The sequence below is a fragment of the Chlorella variabilis genome (assembly GCF_000147415.1).
Source record: "Chlorella variabilis unplaced genomic scaffold CHLNCscaffold_25, whole genome shotgun sequence".
NCBI classification, from domain to species: domain Eukaryota; kingdom Viridiplantae; phylum Chlorophyta; class Trebouxiophyceae; order Chlorellales; family Chlorellaceae; genus Chlorella; species Chlorella variabilis.
In genome coordinates, this window is record NW_005435063.1 from 77,384 (window position 1) to 91,276 (window position 13,893).

General features: G+C 68.8%; 4 protein-coding genes across 4 annotated transcripts in view; 1 reads left to right on the forward strand and 3 right to left on the reverse strand.

Moving 5' to 3' along the window:
* CHLNCDRAFT_49140 (hypothetical protein) overlaps positions 1-542 on the forward strand; it is a gene marked incomplete at both ends in the record, with an annotated part of 3,132 nt that extends 2,590 nt beyond the window's left edge. Inside the window, 2 exons of the mRNA XM_005843926.1 lie at positions 11-239; positions 419-542. Of these exons, the coding sequence (XP_005843988.1) occupies positions 11-239; positions 419-542 (353 nt within the window). The remainder of the gene's footprint in view (positions 1-10; positions 240-418) is intronic.
* Positions 543-2,339: 1,797 nt separating this feature from the next.
* Positions 2,340-6,847, reverse strand: CHLNCDRAFT_139467 (hypothetical protein; the record flags this gene model as incomplete). The annotated part of the gene is made up of 21 exons (XM_005844011.1): positions 2,340-2,473; positions 2,626-2,691; positions 2,834-2,983; positions 3,160-3,276; positions 3,445-3,566; positions 3,724-3,779; positions 3,894-3,968; positions 4,077-4,156; positions 4,256-4,361; positions 4,450-4,555; positions 4,652-4,692; positions 4,853-4,939; positions 5,080-5,161; positions 5,263-5,354; positions 5,513-5,673; positions 5,783-5,932; positions 6,025-6,088; positions 6,277-6,334; positions 6,442-6,526; positions 6,629-6,707; positions 6,812-6,847. 21 exons carry the CDS (start codon positions 6,845-6,847, stop codon positions 2,340-2,342), a joined length of 1,947 nt encoding a protein of 648 aa, XP_005844073.1.
* A 710-nt stretch (positions 6,848-7,557) lies between these two features.
* Positions 7,558-11,419, reverse strand: CHLNCDRAFT_139468 (hypothetical protein; the record flags this gene model as incomplete). The annotated part of the gene is made up of 12 exons (XM_005844012.1): positions 7,558-7,800; positions 7,966-8,130; positions 8,309-8,407; positions 8,591-8,740; positions 8,930-9,007; positions 9,132-9,328; positions 9,475-9,582; positions 9,765-9,825; positions 10,053-10,220; positions 10,352-10,498; positions 10,642-10,742; positions 10,936-11,419. 12 exons carry the CDS (start codon positions 11,417-11,419, stop codon positions 7,558-7,560), a joined length of 2,001 nt encoding a protein of 666 aa, XP_005844074.1.
* A 642-nt stretch (positions 11,420-12,061) lies between these two features.
* CHLNCDRAFT_139469 (hypothetical protein) lies at positions 12,062-13,872 on the reverse strand (the record flags this gene model as incomplete). Its single annotated transcript, XM_005844013.1, has 6 exons — positions 12,062-12,286; positions 12,470-12,669; positions 12,872-13,023; positions 13,186-13,360; positions 13,496-13,689; positions 13,757-13,872. 6 exons carry the CDS (start codon positions 13,870-13,872, stop codon positions 12,062-12,064), a joined length of 1,062 nt encoding a protein of 353 aa, XP_005844075.1.
* Positions 13,873-13,893: the final 21 nt, after the last annotated feature.

A 13,893-nucleotide genomic window follows, 5' to 3' on the forward strand; every position in this document is an offset into this window, starting at 1 on the left:
TTGGAGGGAGCGCGCCCTCCCAATAGGTCGTGCTCCCTGCCACCCCGGCTGCCTCCCCCGCGCCGCGTGGCCTTGCCGGCCCACCTCGCCGGCCGCTGCCCCTGGCCCCCCCTGCTGCGCCGCGTGCAGGACGAGATGGTGGGCGACGGCCTGCTGCAGCTGATCCAGGGGCGGTTCAAGGAGGAGGGCAGCCTGCAGCGCGCGCTGGAGCTGGTCAGCCTGGGCGGCGGCATCGACAAGTGAGGGCGGGGTCTGCGGAGGGTTGGGGCGGGGGCCCTGGCATGGGCACGCAGGGGCGCATGTCGGAGGAGCGCGTGCACAAGCGCTGCGCCTGCTGGCGCACCTGCCTGCCTGCCCGCCCCACGCGCCTGACCCCCTCTCCGCTGCCTGGGTTGCCTGATTGCGTGTGTTTGTGCAGGGCTCGCACCCTGGCGCGGGAGCAGGGCGACCTGGCGCTCGCCTCGCTGGCCTGCCTGCCCGACACGCCCGCCAAGCGCAGCCTGGAGCTCATGGTGGACCTGGTGCTGGAGCGGCTGTACTGAGGCGGCAAGCACGTACCGCCTTGTACCGCACCCGTACCGCCTGCGCAGGCCACCCCGCCAGCGCGAGCGCATCAATGAATGTTCAGCATGCCATCCCGCCAGACCAACGTCGCACAGCAGTGGGCTGCGGCCCCAGGGCCTGTGTGGCCTGAGGCTGCTCAGAGGCCCGCTGCCCAAGTTTTGTGCAGCCCCGCAGGCCGACCGCGGCTGCAGCACTTGCCCGCCTGCGATGTACCATAGCACCCATGTCTCTCACCATGTTTTGTCACGGGCCGCAGCTTTTGTGGTGGCGGCACCTGCCATGCGCGGATGCCGCCCTGCGTGGCGGCCACGCCCCACAGACGCAACACAACATATGGCCAGAAGTCTCTTATTTGCCCCTCTCGGATCCTTTCGTTTTCTTGTTTAATTTCCGCCCCTCGCCCTGCATGAAGGAACCAGCAGAACCCACTGCGTGAGACGATTGTCAGTATTGTCAATGCCCTTTCATTCGCAGCGGGAGGGCAGCGGCGGCGGCGCCTCTGCTGCGCACGAGGGCGAGGTGGCGGCGGCGGCGGCGGCGGTGGACTTTGCCACCGGGCGCACGCGGCTGGGCGTGACGGCGGCGGTGGAGACGTTCAGGAATATCAGGTGGGGGGAGGGTGGGGGAGGTGTGGAATGGGGCAGGGCAGTGCGGGCTCTTCAGGGCGAGCGGGGCAGGGCGGGGCGGGGCAGGGTGGCAGGCGAGCGGCGCCGAGTGGTGGGCAGCGTTGCGGTGCGGCGGTGTGGTGCCACTCCCGCAGAAACACGGTACCCCCCGCTGCGTACACGCGTGCCGTGCCCGCGCAGGTACGAGCGGTCGGCGGCTGCGCAGCGGATGAGCGGGGCGCGCATCACGCAGCGCCACGTGGCCTCCCGCGAGGATGTGGCGTATGCGGAGGGGCAGGGCCTGCTGGTGCCGCTGGAGGAGGTGGACAACCCAGAGGTGGGAGGGGGGGGGCAGCAGGCAGGGGGAGTGCAGGAGAGGCAGCAGGCAGGGGAGCACGGGGGAGGCCACGGCAAGGGGCGGCTGCGTCGCGCCTGCGCTTGGGTGGCCCGTCCCGAGGCCCCTGCCCCCAGCCGCGCCGTCCCCGCCCGCTGCCGCAGGTGCTGGGCCAGCTGCCCGCCTCTGGGGAGGAGTTCCTGTAGCGGCTGGGCCCCCCTGGCACAACCAGCTTAGGGTGGGGTGGCCCCGCCCGTGTGCAGTACAGTAAAGTGCAGCACCAGCGCTCTCTGGCGGATGATATTCAAACGGATCCGCCACGCTCCTTCCTGTCCTGTGGGTGTCACTGGCCCAATGCTTGCATCTCACAGCTGTGATTGTGAACTGCTGGGAACACTGCTTGAATTGCGTTACAATCAGGCAGAGAAGGTAGCTGCGCAGCGCGGTGCATGAGCAGGGCAGCCCAACACAAACGCCAGCACAGGCACAGGACTGCCTCGGTCCTGCCTGGGGTTGCACCATGCGCCCCACGCCCCCACAAGGTGCACCGCCCTGCGGCGCGTTCCGGCTAGGCAGGCACATGGGTGGACAGCAGGCACATGGGTGGACAGGCAAGGGAACAAGAGGCGACACAGCACAGCATCTGGGGATGCAGCCGCCGGGTCGCCGCCCGCGTCAAAAGGGAAAGTCGGTGCGGCGCCGGGATGCTCAGCGTGTGAACAGTTTGTCAACGGAAAGAAAAGTCAGCGGTGCATGCCACAGCGCCATCACCCCACGGTCTACGATGGCCTGCGGCTGTGCCCCTTGTAGCAGCAATGGGTGGACACCCGACGGCATCAGGACGCGGGCGTGGTGGCGCTCGGCTCGGCTTCCTTGGCATCTGCCGCCGCCGCCGCCGGACCCTCGTTCTCGTAGCTCCAGTTCTTCCACAGCAGCACCACCAGTCCCACACCGATGGCCGCTTGCAGCGCTGCAGCAGGGGAGGGGGTGCGCCGCAGGCTGGGCACAGGCGGCGTCGGCTTCACTCCGCAGGCCGGCCGGCATGCGGGCTGCATGGCGCAGGGGAGGAGCGGGCCGGGGGTGCCCCCTCCACTTTCCCCTGCCCCTCCCTGGTCTGCGCACCTGCCATGACTGCATACATGGGGATGACGTTGTACAGCACGCAGCCGAAGATGTAGTACTGGTCGCCTGCAGGCGGTACCGGCGGGCAAGGGGGCGGGCGTGGTCGATCGTGCGGGGCGGGATGGGGTGCGGTGCGAGGTGCACCGTGTGCCGCTGCCAGCCTCGCCCGCCGCCGCCACTGCCGCCGCAAGCCCCCCCCCTGGCTCACCCGTGATGACGCACTGCTGGTCTGGGGGCCCGTTGCACGAGAAGCTGCCGTCAGGCTCGGTCACCCAATCGGTGCAGTAGTTGGTCTCGCCAGAGGGAGTGGCCATGCGCGTCACGCCCGCAACCACGAGGGGGCCCGCAAAGCGCCCGGCTGCGGCGAGGGGGGCACACGGCATGCGGCAGGATGGCACCGGGAGGAGTGCTGCACCGCGCAGGGGAGCCACGCGCAGCAGGGCCGACAGCTGGCGCCAGCTGCCGGCGGCCGGCGGCGTGGCCTTTCCTCCTGCCGCCGGCAGGCAGGTGCTGCGCCGGTACAGCGTGCCGCACCTGAGCTGGCCATGAAGTACGCTCCCATGTACCGCCCAATCTTGCCGCCCACCACGTCAGCATACTGAGTCACCTTCTTGGAGTACACTGTCTCCAGCGAGGCCTGGTTGATCACAACTGCAGGCGGCCACAGGCGGGGCGCTTGTGGGGCCAGGCAGCTTGGTGCAGCACGACGGCGGGCGTGCTGAGCAGCGCACAGTTGGCCATCATCCTGCTGCCGAGTGGGCCGTATGCTGATGCGAGGCATGGCGTGGCAGCAGGGCTGCGGTGCGATGCCGCCGGCACAGCAGGTGGCGGGCGGCGGCGCGCGCGCGTGCTTGCCTGTGAAGCCGGCGATGGCGGTTGAGGCGTAGAAGAGCACATCAGAGGGGATGGAGGTGGAGCCGCCATAGGGGATGACCAACAGCCTGGGGGGGAGTGGGGGAGGGGTGGCGGCTTGGGTGAGGCAGGTGGCTGCGATGGTTCGGCCAGCAAAGATGGCGCAGCGCCCGCGGGCACCAGGGTGCAAGGCGGCACTGCCAGCAGGCGCCTGCTGTGAACGCCAGCCAGCCGGCAACGACTCACCAGGTGACCAGCAGCAGCAGGTTGCTCAGCAGGCACAGCTTGCGCTCCTCCCACCACTGCAGCAAGGGAGCAGGCACACCAAGAGTGGAGGAGCACAGCGGGCACCCGCGAGAGCAGCGCACGGGCAGCCAGGTGTCCTGTTGCGCCCCCTGCCTGCTGCTGCTGCTCACATGCGGGATCCACTTGATCATCACGCGGAAGGTCCAGGCAGAAGTCGCGGCACCAGCGCCAATCCCGATGTAGGTCTGCAGGCACAGGGCGGAGGCGGGCGGCGTGGCTGCTCCGCGCCGGCGGCGGGGATGCCACATGCGTCACGACAGCATGGGCGATGCCGGGGCAGGGTGCCCGCCTACCCTCCAATTCTCCCCCTGGTTTGTAACTTGGTGATACTGCCCGGCAAACAGCGCAAAGAGGTTGGCGGTGAACCCGGAAACTGCGGGGGGCGGGGGAAGAGGCAGCGAATTTCAGACCACGCCGGGGACAAGGTCGAGCCGCCTCTGCCTGCTCTGTCGCCATCCACGCAGCTGCGCACACGAGAAGATGGTGAGGAAGCTGAGGAGGAGCCAGCCCAGGGTGAAGGCGCGGAAGCGGGCGATGCGCTCGGGGCTGGGCGGGCCCTGGGTCATGGGGTCATCGGGCTGTGCAGGGTACAGGGTACAAGGGGGCATGCATGTTCACACACGCACTGCACCCTCGCGGGCGGTTTCCTGGGCATGCAGCACTCACATGCACGCGGTGCTCGTTTTCGTCAGTGGGGTCCCGGAACCACCACACAAACAGGCCCAGCACCACGGACACCAGGGCAAAAGCGGCCCAGCCGGGGATTGTGTACCTGCCGGCGGGGCAGACAGGGAGGCCTTCAGCAGGCAGCCAAGGCAGGCAGCAGGGATGCACGGCCTTGTGCAGCACACACGGCCAGGCGGCGCACCAGTTGAACAGCTTCAAGCCAGTAGAGGAGCCGTGGTTGACCTGCGCCAGCCAGCCAGCCGCGGCATCAGGTCCCAGGCACAGCACGGCATGCAATCGGCGGCGGGTGCAGCAACGCCACCAGCAGCGCAGCAAGCACCGCTGCCACGGCCAGGCCAGGCTCTGATTTGCCGGCTGGTTTTGGGGTGTGCGGCTCACTGACATTGGGCAGGCCTAGGAAGAGGTAGCCGACAAAGGGGCCGACCATGCGGGCCACATTCTGAGATATCCTGTACCACCCCAGCACAATCTGCAGTACCGATGTGCAGTTCACCATGGTTTTGGTGGCGGTGAGGGTTGGGATGCGTGGTGCCAGCCGCCCAGCCAGCCGTCCAAGCAACCAGGCATCTGCAGGAGAGGACCAGGGCGCCAAAGGACCAGGGCGCCTACCTGGCGCCTGGCAGAGGTGGTGGTCTGCGTGACGTAGCTGCTGCCGATTCCCAGGGTGGCGGCGCCCACGCCCGCAATGGCTCTGCAGGCAAGCACAAGTGAGAGACAGGCCGGTTGGTAGCGCAGCAGGGCGGCCATGGCACCAGCCGCCAGTGCGCCGGCCGCTCAGTTGGGACTCCTCACCTTGCCACCAGCATGAGCCACCAGGCATCGGCCAGGTACACAAAGCCGTACAGCAGGTTGCCGATGGCATTCACAACCGCCCCCACGACAATCTGCGGCGGCGGCCGGCATGCCAGCATCAGCAAGAGTCCATTCCCGTGGCCATGCCAACCGGGCACGCCTGTGGTGCGGACAGTCAGCACGCCCATCGGGGGAGCAGGGCGGCATGGGAGATGGGCAGGGTGGCAGGGAGGGCGGGCGCCCACCCCACCTGCTTCTTGAATGTGCCCGTCAGGTCAGTCCAGTAGCCAAACAAGGGCGCAAAGAGCATGGCTGTGAGGTCGTAGGAGCCAAAGGTGAGGCCATACACGTGCTCGGGGCCGTCGAGCACGTAGTAGAGGGGCTGGATGGACATGAGGCTCATGGTGAAGTCTGCAGGGGTGTGGAGGAGGTGGTGGGGCGTCATGTGTGAAGTTGGATTCCTTGTTCTCGTCTTCCGTCTACACGCAGCGGCGGCAGCAACCGGCGGCGGCGCACCCACCCACAGCCAGGGCGAAGCCCATGATCATGATGGCCCTGGTGGCGAGCCGCTTGGAGCGGGCGTTGGCCGCGTCGCGCGGCACACCCGACTGCTCGGGGCTGCCGGCCTTGCCGATCGCCTCTTCGTCCAGCGGCACATTATCAAAGCCGTCTGCGGGGTGGCAAGCACCAGCATGCTCATCAGCATGCAGCCCGCCTGGTGTTGTGGCTGTGCAGCGCGCAGTCCGGGCAGCGGCATCCCACCTTTGCCCTCTGCCGAGCTGCCATCCGCCGGAGCCTTGCCCTTGTCCATCTGATTCTTGATGAACTGCAGGCAGGCAGGAAGGCAGGCAGGCAGGCAGGGGTCAGGCTGGGATCAGCATGAGTCTGGGGTAGGCGGGGCGGCACGCGCAGCTGGCGGGGGTAGGCACGGCGGCACGCGCAGCTGGCGGGGGTAGGCACGGCGGCACGCACAGCTGGCGGGGGTAGGCGGGGCGGCACGCGCAGCTGGCGCACCTCTACCGTGTAGCCGATGGGGCCCTTGAAGCCGCCCTCCTCCGCCGGCTGCTTGGGGCTGCACGCATGTTGCAGAAGCGAGGCGCACGGCTCCTGCTGGTGAGGCGGGCAGCAGCGGCAGCCAGTGGCAGCACCTAGTCGGCTCCGCGCTTGTGCGCAGCGCACCTGGCAGCGGTGGCAGCAGGGGCGGCAGGCTGGGCGGGAGGCTCCTTCCGCTGGGGCGCTGCGGGCTCAAGGCTGACGGCATCCCCTGCAGGAATACAGACAGCGTCAGAGCGATGTAATGCGGCGAAACCCGCTGGCAACGCCCTGTGCCCGCTTAACCGGCCTGGCGGTGCTGGAGCAGCCCCACCTTTGGGGGCTGGGGCAGGGCCCCCTTCGGCCGGAGCTGCATCTCCCGCCTTGCTTTTGTCTATCTGGTTCTTGATGAACTGGAGAACAGAGCACCAGGGGCGCGGGAGGGAATTTCTGCGAGAGGTGGGTGCAAGGCACCTGGCGGGAAGGCGCTGCACCTCTCGCGATCCCTCCTCCCCACCTCTACTGTGTAGCCGATGGGTCCTTTGAAACCCATTGCGTTCCCGGAGGGCGAAGCTGCCGGCGACAGATTTTTTCGGCACCTTGCTGGCTGTCAGACGCGTGTACAGCGCTCCTGCGAGCTACTGGAAAGACTCTTCAGCCTCAGGGCGACAGCGGAGCCGGCTGCAAGCTGCCTTGACGGGGAGTAAGAGTAGGAGAGGGCTGTTGCCCTCCTTGCTGCTGACAAGAGGAAGGCGGGGGTAATTGGCGAGCTAGCTCGAGCTGCAGATGCGGCTACAGAAGGGTTGAAATGCGGCCGCGCCCCGAGCCGGTACCTTCCACGTGTCGAGCAGTATAGTATTCATCAGCCCCTCCTCTGCACTCCACTGCAAAATTCATTACTGCAAGTCCCGGCTGCACATCGTCCGATGCAACCGCCAGCACCAGCGCCGCCAGCGCCGGCGGCAGGTGGCGTGCGCGCCAGCTGCACCTTGAGCTCTCACAGACCTATCTGTGCAGGTCTCACACGCAACATCAATCAAGCAAGGCATTGTCATGTTCCTATCATAAGCCTGTTTCGCTAGTGCGCTATGCAGAGGGAATGAAGAATCGGGAAGAATGGGAGGGGGTGCAGCAAGGGGCAATGCGTCGGTGAGTCAACGCTCGGTGGGGGTGCTTGCATGAGTGCATTCCACAATAGAAAGGGCCCTACTTTACTCCGCAAGCGTAAGAGGAGTCAATACTGAGCAGACGAGCACAGGCCATCTAGCCCGCCGTGGCGCTGGCGAGGGCGCTGGCGCTGGCGCTGGCACCCGTCGGCTCCTCCACCTCAATCGGGACGGGCTTCTCCTTCTCCTTCTTCTTCAGCAGGGCAGCAGCCTGGGCGGCAGCCTTGGCCAGAGTGGAGGCGCCCGCAGTAGCATCGGCCTCGGCCCCAGCCTCCGCCTCCGCCCCAGCCTCCGCCTCGACAGGGACGCCCTCGGGGAAGGCGTTGGCGGGCAGCAGCACCTGCAAGAGGCAGCAGGGCAGGCATGGCGGCGCAGGGCTGCGTGAGTGCAGCGCCGCGTGATGCATGCCAAGCGGGTGTGGGCGCAGGGGGGGCACACGACAGACAGCAAAGCTGCAGGCCCGGCAGTGCTGTGTACGGCGGGCGCTTGCTGCGGGCAGACCGACAAACGCAGGGGTGCTGCGCAGGGCCAGGGCTGGCCAGGCAGGGCGTGCCTGGTCGATCTTGTGGATGATGGCGTCGCAGGCCGGGATGTCAGCCTCCACCACCTGGGCGGGGGGCGCTGCGTCCAGGGAGGGCACGAAAGCCACGCCGGCGCTCGACTTGCTGACCTGCACGGGCGGGGAGGCAGGCAGGTGGCGGGCAGGAGGGTTCAGGTGGGGTGGCGAAAGGGAGGAGAAGGCAGGGCCAGCTTGCGCAAGCTGGCGCATGGGGGCCAGACCCCCAGCTGGTGGCATGGCATCAGCAGCATCGTGCAGTGCAGGGCCGTGGCACCCCACCCCGCCCCACCGTCACGCTCTCCCCGGTGTTCAGGGTGTCCAGGGTCTCGCCGTCGGTCAGCTCCGCGGCGGTGACGGCGGCGTCGGGCACCACGTGGTAGGCCAGGATCTGCGCCAGGCGAGAGCGGGGAGGCAGGGCTGAGAAGATGTGTGTGTTGAGAGGGCAACGCATTGGAGGGGGACAAAGGCGCAGGTAGGCAGTGCCAGGGGCTCCGCAGCGCACTCGGTGGTGTGCGCACGGCAGCAGCACTAGGCGCGGCTGGCAGCCCGGTCCCCGGCTGCCCCCGCCCACCTTCTGCAGCTGGGGCTGGAACTCAGGCGCCAGCGCCTGCTGTGCCGTCACGCCCAGCGCCTCCAGCAGCGACAAAAAGGCGGCGTTGGTGGGGGCCAGGATGGTGGCCACCAGGTCGGGGGAGGCCAGTGACTCGGCGGCGCCCGCGGCCTGCAGCCAGCGGCAGGGGCGGGGCGGGTGGGTGGGTGGGCACGTAACGTGTTCACAGGCGGAACGGAACGCGCGGGCGCAGCCTCAACCCGTCACCCCAAAGCTCTGTGCTTCAGTCCCAGCAGCAAGGCAGGCCAAAGGCCAAGGCAGGATGGGGAGTCGGGGTGGCGCGCGTCCCCGCCACCTCACCGTGACGGCGGCCACCAGGGTGCTCAGGTCGGGGTCAGCGGAGGCGACATCCACCACCGTCTGGCAGAGGGTGGTGGTCTGCAGGGAAGGGGCAGCACACAGAGGAGGGGAAGGGTGGGGCAGGGACAGGCTTGGTAGCAGCACACAGGCCGGGATGATGGGAGCGGAGCACACGGCTGCAGCACAGTCCAGATCAGCCCACCGTGGGCGTGGTGGTGGGCGTGGTGGTGGTGGTGGCGCCGGCCTCGGCGGTGGCGCCAGCCTCGGCGGCGGTCGGGACGGGCAGAGGCACAGGCGCGGCGCTGACCACTGGGGCGGGCGGGGGGGCGGGGACTGCGCTGATCACGGGAGTTGGCGGCGGGGGTGGCGTCGGCACGGGCACGGGCACCTCCTTGATGACTGCAGGAGCAGGAGGGGCAACGTGGGGGAGGGCGGGAGGTTTGCCGAGGTGCACCAGGGCACTGCATGCAGTGAGCGCCAGCACCTGGGAGCGCACGCGCGGCATCAACACCCCTGCGGGAGCGCTAATCCGGCCGCCGCCTCACCCTTGATGACCTTGGGCTTCACAGGCTTGCACTTGGGAATCCACTTGGCCAGGAAGGGGTGGTCGCAGATAGTGTCGGCGCCGACTCCATGCCACCAGGCCTGGGCCCCTGCAGCAGGGCAGACAGAGAGGTTGGCGGGCGGCGCGCCGGCGGCGAGGCGGGCGCGCGCCACGGGACCGCCCAATGTCTACCCATCTCCCTGCCCGCCCATCCCTGCACCACCTCCCTGGCCTGGCTGTGGGCAGGCAGGCATGGACAGGCAGGCGCAGGGGCGACCAGGCTGCGGGTACCTGGCGCAGAGCCAGCCAGCAGGGCCAGGGCCAGGATCATCACGGCAGACTTCATGCCGTCCTGCCTGCGAAGGAGCTAGTCTGCACCGCTGGAGTATAAGGAGTGGAGGTCGAGGGGGAGAGGATTGGAGGCCAAGTACTTTCCTCCTTGGACTGCCCGAACTGTACTGCTCTGTGCATCAGCTCAAAGGGTCTTTGCGAAGTTTCAAGGAATCAGGGTGGAGAAAGCGACAGTGCAGTGAGTCATTGGGAGCAAGCCGGCGGCGCCGGTAGATGCCGCCGCCCAACTCGCCCATCGGCCGCCGCCGCCGCCGCCGCTGCCCAGCCCGCCGCCACCAGGCCACGCTGCGTGAGCAGCACGTCGGTGGCATTGGAGATCATGACGCTGCCCACCACGTCCACCAGAGCGCTGCAGGCGGGCTGGTCGGGCTGCAGGATGGCGCCCAGCATGTAGCCCTGCGGTGCAGCGAGTGGGGAGACGGGCGGGCCCCCAGGCCGTTGCGGCAAGTCGCAGGGAAGCAGAAGCCGCCGTTGGGCATCAAACAGTGCAAGGGCTGCCTTGCAAGCCTGCTCCCAACCCTTCCCACCTGCGCGCCCTCCAAAAAGTAGTTGGGGCTGGTGGCTGTAGGCAGCCGCACCCCCAGCACCTGCCCCGCCGCCAGCGTGGGCAGCGTCAGGCTGTCGCTCCACTGCGCGCCGCCGCCACACGTGCCAAACAAGCAGGGGTGGGGCGCCTGCAGCAACAGCGGCCAGCCCGGCTGGCAGCCGCTGCGCAGTGCCACCCACCCATCCGCTGCTCCACCGGCGGCTTGCACGCATGCACGAGCCTTGCGCAGCGGCAGCGACGCGGGCAGCCTCCAGCGCCTCCCCAGCGCACCTTGGTCAGGCTCTGGGCCTGGTCCGGCACCACGTGGTACTGCAGCACCGCCTCCAGCAGCTGCCGGTCGGCCGCCAGCACATCTGCCGTCAGGTTGAACCCTGCGCCAGGGCGGCAAGGAGGGGCCGGCAGGAGGTGCGGGCAGGCGGGGCTGATACAATACCACTGGTGGCTGCAGAAGACAGGCAGCCGGCCCTCCAGCCGCCATCCACACGTCGCCAGCCAGCTCCGCTGGCGGCTGCTCGACGGCGACGGCAGCGGCAGCGAGGGGATCCACAGCCAGGCCAGGCGCACCCTCAAAGAAGGACTGCCAGGCGATGTCGTCGGGTGCAAACAGCGTGAACACCCGGGACGGGTCGCCCAGGTAGCCGGCCAGGCCAGAGGCCTGCGGGGAGGTGGCGCCAGGCGTCGGCGGGTGCGTGCGGGGCGGGAGGCGCGCCGTGATGGGGCGGATGCGGCAGCAGGCAGCGCGTGCCGGGTGCGCATGCAGGCTCGACCTTGCCTTGGCCAGCTGCTCCAGGACGGTGGTGTTGGGGTTGGAGGCAACCAGCTGCGCCGCAGTGGTGCAGTTGGCGGGCGTCGCGGGTGTCGCGGCCCGCGCCTCGGCGGCGGGGGCCTTGCCCGGCTGTGTGGGGCGCCCGCGGCCGCCCCCCAGCGGGTCCAGGCCGACCGGGTCGGCCCCCACCACGTCCGACCCCCGCACATCCGCCCCGCGCGGATCCTTGCCAATGAAGTCTTCGCCAAGGGGAGGCAGAAGGGGGGTGTCCAGCATGTGCATTGCGCCTAGCTGGCTGGCGGCAGCCACAGCGCGGCAGCATCGGGCTGCCGGCGACATCACAACAGCTTGTGCGCTTGCCTGTGACGAGCAGCCTGCGAGGCGGGCGGCGCAGTGCAGCTCGCCCGCTCTGGCCGCCGCCGCCGCCGCCGAGTGCTGGTGCCACAGGCCCTGATGCAACTGCGTGCAGAAGCAGGCCAAACCGCTCATGCAGCTGCAGGCTCTTTGCCTTGGAGCTGCTAGGAGCTGCCTAGGTCAACGACCCGGCCAGGGCACGCACCTGCTCCAAACAAGGCGACCAGCAGTGCACAGCAGCTGCGGCCCCACATGGCTGCCTGCATCAGAGAGAATGCCACGGACTCGCAGGGGCTGTGGTTGAAAAGAATGTAGCGCCACATGGCGGCGCGCCACATGGCGGCTCCGTGGCGGCGAGCGACGGCTCAGCCTAAGTTAGGTTACAGAGCTGGAATCCTCCACACGGCACAATGAAATGCAATGCAATCAAAATGAAATGAACTATGAAAGGCGGCAGTCGAGCCGCTTGGCGGCGACTGTGGGTTCCTTCTGCGCAACGCGCGCCGACCGTGACAGGAAGCGCTTGCCGCGCACAACCACGCCTGCACCCAAGCTGCGGCAGCCGCGCCATCAGAGGACCACCGCCATGGGCTGCGCGGGCGTGGGCAGGGCCACCCTGACTGCTGCCAGGTCGGGCTGCGCCGCCAGCTGCCGCTGCAGCTCCTCCACGCTGCCCTCCTCCACCAGCAGCTCCGCCAGCGGCCCCGCCTGGTCGATCTCGGCGTTCATGAGCGGCACAAAGACCTTGGGGCGCAGCAGGCGCAGCAGGTCCAGGCTGTCGGTGGCGCCCTTGACCTGCGGGCAGGGGAGGGCAGGGAGCAGGGGAGTCAGCCGGGCACAGCAGCCGGGCTGGGCCGGGCTGGGCGCAAGCACCGACGCTGGCTGCAACCCACATTCGGCGTGCAACCAGCGTGCCCCGAAGCGCTGCTGCCAGGCTGCTACAGTCCTCCGCAGCCCAGCCCGGCAGCCCCGCCTCACCAGCGGGTAGCCCAGCAGGCTCTGGGAGCAGGGCGGCGACACCACCACATCCACGGGGCCGCCCTTGGCCACCGCGCGCCGCACCGACTCCGGCAGGTAGTCGGCGTGGGGCTCATAGTACAGGCTGGCGCCGCCCTCTGCGTCGTCCCGCAGCACCACGCCCAGCTCGCGCTGACTCCAGGGAGGGCCCACAAGCGCGCCTGCGCGGTGCGGCGCGCGAGGGCAGGGGGCAGGGCAGCAGGGCAGGTGGGGGCGGCACACAGACCCTGGCACAGCTCCTGCCGCACCCCGCATCAAGTGCAGCGCACGGCGGCTTCTCCCCTAACGATCCACATCCCCATCCACCATCCAACCACACCCCGGGGGGTGCGCCTGGGCCGCAGGCCTGGCTGCCTGGCTCACCCGCGGTGCCCTGGAGCGTCAGCCCGCCCAGCGTCAGCGACTGGTCAGTGCCCAGCGTGTACACGGTGCGGAAGCCCAGGGAGCGAGCCACGGCGGCGCCCGACGCCGACGCCACCACCGGCACCGTCTTGGGCAGGCGCTGCAGCGTGGGCCTGCGGGTGCCAGGGAGCGGCGGCCGTCGGCAGCGGCAGTCAGCCGAGAACGCAGCTGTCCTAGCCAGCTCCACGCCGTGCCAATACACTTCTGTCTTGCCCTGCCTGCTCCTGTCCCTCGGCTTCCTGTCCCTTCGCTTCCTCTCCCCGTCCCACACGCACCTGTGCGCGTGGTCGTCGATGCCCTGCGTCAGCACCAGCACGTCTGTGGCGGCGGCCAGCGCCTCCAGATCCACCGCCTCGGGGCGCGCCACCCGCTTGCTGCCCGCATACACAAACTCCAGGCCGCCAAAGGTCAGCTTGCCCACCAGCCAGGGGTCCACCAGCACGTTGATGCCTGCACCAGCCGATTCGGCGTTGTGTGTTTGGGGGCAGGAGAGGGCAGGTGAGGTCGGCGACACCGAGCGGTGCTACAGGAGAGGGCGGGGCCCACCGTCGAGTCTCTCCCTGATTGCCTCTGCCTCTGACCTACCCGACTTGAACTGGACGTAGAAGCTATTTCCCTCGTACGATGTGTAGGTGAGAGCAGCAGCGCTGCTGCTGGGCGCGGGGGCTGCAGGTGCTGGCACGGTGGCGGCGGCGGCGGCGGCGGCGGCGGTAGGTTTGGCAGCCGCCTGCCCCGCCTGCACGGAGGCCTCGGCCGCCGCTTTGCACTTTTGGACGACCCTGCAGCATGCCAGGACCGCGTTCAGGTGGTTCCAGTGGTGCGGAGAGCGACATGTGCGGCGCCCACCTATGCAGCTGCTGCGCGCGCCGGCGTGGGGCCTGCAGGGAGCTGATGTTGAACCCAGATCGGTTGCCAGCCCGCACAGAGGTCGCGGAAGAGAATGGCTCCAGCGTGAGGACCATGTTGCAATTCAGCGTTCTGGG